Below are 5,579 nucleotides of genomic sequence, written 5' to 3'. Positions count from 1 at the left end.
TGTGGTTTTTGTATCACTTTCTTGCCCACTTTCTTGCCCAGTTTCTCTTGGCTTTGTTCATTACCACAAAATGGTTTTGTGCGGCAAAATAGTCATTGAGAGGTAGACCATAGTTTATGATGGTGGTGGCTGCTATTGTTAAAATCTCCTTCTAGCAGAAGTGGGAAGAGATGATAGAAGTACCTCTATCTTATCTATTTGGGTACTTATAAACTGTTCAGGTATTTATAAACTGTGCCTATTATGTTCCTTATGCTTTCAAATAGGAGTTTTTAAGAGAATTAAAATACGAGTTCACTAACATAGCATTACTGAGGTTACTGGAATAGACAGCTGATTTCATTGAAAGTAGTGATTTGATTAGAGATAACTATATTTTCTATTTTTAATTACAAGACTAAATTCAGTACTTTGGAATATGTCTCACTTTATTTACAATTACTGGTATTTTATAAGATTTGAGGATTTTGTAAACATGAGTATACTGTTGTTGCTGTGACAGAGGTACCTACATTTATAAGTCTTCTTTCTTTCCATTTTTTCTTTTAAGGCCGAAGCGGGTTGGTTTAGCCAAAGATGTAGGAAAATAAACCACTCAAAGAGCTCACTTTCTTTTCTTGTTCCTTCATTGCTACAATTCACATTCTCAGAAGATGGTAAGTAGAAAATAAATTTGGCAAACAAAATTTTTAACAGATTATTGACATTTTCCTCAGAAATTTTTATTATTAACTGAAACAGTTTATCTTATTAAACAACATTATATATTCATAAGGACTCTTAAAAGAAGGCCCTGAGCGTGCCGAATCTCATCTGATCTCGGAAGCTAAGCAGGGTCGGGCCTGGTTAGTACTTGGACGGGAGACCACCTAGGAATACCAGGTGCTGTAGGCATTAAAAAAAAAAAAAGAGGGGGGACTATAAAATACAGAAACTGTGGATTTTATTAACAAGTGCCTATAATGTAGCATCATGGAACATGTGTCTAAAACAGCTATATACATACTTAAAACATGTGTATGTGAGAATGCTAGACAGACATCTAATGCACGTTTTGCCTGGTCTAGAACAAATTCCCAGCATAAAATTAATATATGAGTTTTTAATAAAATGAGAGATTTAGGCAGACAAAATAATTTAAAATTTACAAATTTAAATTTATAATGGAACAATATAAAGTAGCTGAATATGGCTGAAATTTTAAATTATTTCCCTTCACACAATGAATTATTAAACTAAATTTGAAGTTTCTTGGCAGAATGGACCGAGTATAATTATTTCTTGTATTTCTTATATATAGCAAACATTCATTAAATGTTTGTTGAATAAAGAAATAATCTAGAACTTGTTTTTCGTTTGGCTTAAAATTCATTTAGAGGACAGAATTACTTATTTGTGATTCTCTTAACCCGGTCGCAGTGTTTGCGATCTGCTTTTTTTTCACGCTTCTTGGCTTTTGTTCTTATGCACGTCTTAGGACTTATTTACAAAGCAAGAGGAAAGCCCCTGAATGCAAAGTTCTAATTTAACAATTTTAATTTGTTGTACATAGCTACTGTATTTTATTTGTTAATCTTGTTTTTTTTTTCCTTTTTTTGTCTTTTAGATCCTATTGTTCAAATTGCAATTGATAATTCTAGAAACATTTTATATACACGATCTGAGAAAGGAGTAATACAGGTTAAGTATTGACATTATACCACCATTTAAGGTGGAAACAATATCCCCTTTTTTAAGAAAGACGATTCAGTCCCTCTTTTTCTCTGAACTGTGTGCTTTAAAACAACATCCTTCGAGCCCCTTTTTATGAAAATTAAAATCTGTCAATGTTTCTATATGTACATGAAGAACCAAAATTAAAGAGTTCCTAAAAAAGAAAAGTCTATATAATAAAATTATATTAAAAAGTTCATTTTATGAAATGTATATAGTCTATAGTTATGTTTCAGTGGTACAATTTTTTATTTACAGGTTTATGATTTGGGCCACGATGGACAAGGAATGAGCAGAGTTGCCTCAGTGTCACAGAATTCTATTGTCTCTGCTGCTGGAAACATTGCTAGGTAATAATATGTAATTTACTTTCAGACATTTCATTTGCAAGCATAATTATACTATTTATTTGCAGCATACTAAAACTATTTCCTCCTCAAAGTATATCTAGAAGATTAGGCATGTCGAAAGAGATGATACTGTAAGTTATATTTGAAGCAGAGGTGCTAGAGACTCTTATTCTTATGTTGGATGGTTTGAAACATAAAGTAGACTGGTTTTACTACTGTAGTGCAAAATACAGATTGACATATGTTTGTCCTTGGAACTTTGGGTGGTCTGTATAGGCATTACAGGCATTCTGTCTAGGAAACTACATGTCTCTAAGATCACCCTCTTATAACTTCTCCACCTTTTTAACAGGCCTACATAGTATAAGTTGTGTTGGTCTGATAATTTACACAAGTGCATTTTGGGAATACTTTACAGTTGTATTGTCCACATTATATTCTTGAGAAAATTAACTAAAGGATGTTATCATTGCCTGAGGTCTGGCTCCTAAATAAGCTCTGGAACCCAAGCTAGAATCCAAGTCTTCAGACCGTATACACTGCAGTTTTCATACGTCACAACCGATTTAGCTCAGATACAGATATTCTATTCATATAACACAGACCTCAAATTTTCAGCTTCTGTGACGTATGTGCCTGGATTATTGCTACATTCAGACACCTAGTGAAAAATCAACATGTTTTCTTTGCTGTTCAGTGACATAAAATTTCTCAAGGCAATCTAAAATACAAGATTTCCTATTTCCTTTTTTTTTTTTTTTTTAAACGCCTACAAAACCCAGTCAGTCTTCCTAGGTGGTCTCCCTTCCAGGTGCTAACCAGGTCCGACCCTGCTTCCGAGATCAGATGAGATCAGGCCTGTTCAGGGTGGCATGGCCATAGACAGGTTTCCTATTTATTGCCCCAGCTTTTTCTTGGGAAATTTTTTCCGCTCCACAGGAAAATTTAAAGAGCAGCATAGTAAAAACTGATACACCCTTTACCTAAATTTACCAATTTTGCCTGATTTGCCTACTCTGTCATGAGCTACTTGAAAAGTTACAGACATCATGACTTTTACCTTGAAATCTTTCAGCTTCTGTCTACTAAGTCTCTTATATAAGCACAATACCAATTCCACACCTAAGAAATTTAATAATTTTGTAATATTATCTTGTAATAATACAGTTTATATTAAAATTAATGGTCCCAAAAATATTTTATAGCTATTTTTCCATTTTTCTACAGATTCAATAAGAGCTCATGAATTGCATTGGTCATTAGTCTTTAATATGAAATGGACTCACTGCCTTTTCTTTTTCAAAATTTTGACATTTGGGAAGGAAGAGCAGGAGTGTTATTTAAAGAATATTTGAATTTGTCTTTTTTTCCTTGTTAAAGTCAGAGTAGTATTTTTTTAGCCAATAATACATAGGTGATGCGAATTTCTTAAAGCATTACATCAGCAGCACATAATAAAACCAGTTCTCTCACTATCAAACAGTTGGTTAAGATAGTGTTCACCAGACCTCTACTTTAGAAAGGACCATTTTCTCCCCCTTTTTCATTAGTGGTAACTTTTACAATGATAATTTGATGTTCTGGGAATACCATGTTCCCCATTAGCCATTTACCCAGTGGATTTAGCTTTCTTTTATGATCTTTGAAAAAAGGGGCACTCTTAATAGTATTAATGTAAACAACACACATTCAGGGGTTTTTGCCAGTTCTTGCTGCTATTGTGTTACTTTCCTAAGAAGTTAGTCTTGTTATGTTAAACAATTTTAACATATTTAGACATAAAAATACTGATGGAAAATGTTTCTTATAATTTAGTAGACATTTTTTAAATAAACCAGTTTTTTCCCTTTTTTTTTTAGGACTATAGATCGTTCTGTTTTTAAACCAATTGTTCAGATAGCAGTGATTGAAAATTCTGAATCACTGGACTGTCAGTTATTGGCCGTCACACATGTGGGTATGTTGTTTCATTTATACGTCTGCTATTGCTTTTATAACTTGATAATCCTCAGGTTTGGATATATATGATATCAAATGTTTTTATTTCTGTTTTAATTATCAAATCATACTAATAATTCATAAAATTAAGGACTCTGAAAATTAGAATATTCCTCCTTTTCTGTCTCCTCATTTTATAAATGTATAACCAGGCCTGAAAGTGGCTAACATTCAGTGAAAGAGCCTAAATTGGAACAAAAGCTCCTTTGGCTTATAGTTGCAGGTTCTTCCTAATGAAATTTGTTGATTCACATCTCAATTTCTAGTGACATTGTCTTAGAAATCCACTTCAGCTGGTAGTAAATGTGGTAATTTAAGAAAAGTCAGGAAAGTGATATGTGGCTTTAACAGAGTTCTGTGTTTCACCATGAAATTGCTTCGATAACACATGTACCTAAGGTCTTTTTTTTTCTTTTACTGTTGTAAAATTTTACCCCATCATTAGGTATACGGTTATATTTCAGCACTTGTCCATTCAGACAGCCATTAGCAAGACCTAATACACTGACACTGGTTCACGTTCGCTTACCTCCTGGATTCTCTGCATCTTCAACAGTGGAAAAGCCTTCAAAAGTACATAAAGCTCTGTACAGTAAAGGTAAGTTCTGGAATACTATCAAATTGAAGACAGAGTTCTTAAACTTATTAAAACTAGAATGCATTTGAGGCATTTGAAGATAGATTTTCCAATAAAATTTAGGGATGTTTTGGTTTCTTATCCAGGAACATTTTTTATATTAACATGATATTTCAAGCATTTTTAATTCATGTATTTATAAAAGCTATAGCATTTTTTAAATATCTCTTAGTATAGTATATTAGCCTTATGTATATTCTCACAGGTCAAAATCGGTGTTATATCCACTACAGTAGACTCTGAGCTCTCTTCCTTCAAGACTGTTAGGAAAACTCAAATGGCTTTCTTACATTTTGCCTGCTGTGTCAGTATTTTTATGGGTGCAGAGAGTTTTTCATGGAACAATTTTAAATCTTGACCAAAAAAATTCTAATTAAACATCAAAACTTGAAAAATCTGTATGTGCTATTATTTCCCGTGATGAGAAAGCATTTGTAAAATGTTTGTTTTTATTTTCTAATCATTCTAAAGCCTTTTCTTTGCTTATTCTGTTTCTTCCAACATTTCATTTTTAACACTCAAATAAAGCTTCCCTTTACAAATAAAATTTTTTCAAATGCATAATATGCACTTTCTCAGTATTTTTTTTCAGTATTTTCAAATAACAGCTTTATTGAAATATAATTCACATACCATAAAATTTAGCCTTTTAAATCTAGTGGTTTTTAGTTTAATCTGAGTTGTACAACTATCACCACTGTCTAATTCTATAACATTTTTATCACCCCTGAAAGAAACTCTATACCCATTAACAGTCATTCCCTATACCCTTTTCTCAGCCTTGGGAAATCACTAATCCACTTTCTTTGTCTATGAATTTGCCTGTTTTGGACATTTCATATAAATAGAATCAGATAGTATATGACCAGGTTCTTTCACTT

At 32.4% G+C, this 5,579-nt stretch overlaps 1 protein-coding gene across 1 annotated transcript in view; it reads left to right on the top strand.

The window, feature by feature from the left end:
* Positions 1-550: 550 nt before the first annotated feature.
* The window catches only part of NUP155 (nucleoporin 155), a gene marked incomplete at its 5' end in the record, with an annotated part of 42,145 nt that continues 37,116 nt past the window's right edge, over positions 551-5,579 (top strand). The window contains 5 exons of the mRNA XM_011382976.2: positions 551-656; positions 1,607-1,680; positions 1,972-2,063; positions 3,923-4,020; positions 4,507-4,659. Of these exons, the coding sequence (XP_011381278.1) occupies positions 551-656; positions 1,607-1,680; positions 1,972-2,063; positions 3,923-4,020; positions 4,507-4,659 (523 nt within the window). The remainder of the gene's footprint in view (positions 657-1,606; positions 1,681-1,971; positions 2,064-3,922; positions 4,021-4,506; positions 4,660-5,579) is intronic.

Source organism: Pteropus vampyrus, unplaced genomic scaffold (assembly GCF_000151845.1).
Source record: "Pteropus vampyrus isolate Shadow unplaced genomic scaffold, Pvam_2.0 Scaffold498, whole genome shotgun sequence".
In the NCBI taxonomy this organism is placed as follows: Eukaryota; Metazoa; Chordata; class Mammalia; order Chiroptera; family Pteropodidae; genus Pteropus; species Pteropus vampyrus.
This window is presented reverse-complemented; position numbering and strand designations above follow the sequence as displayed.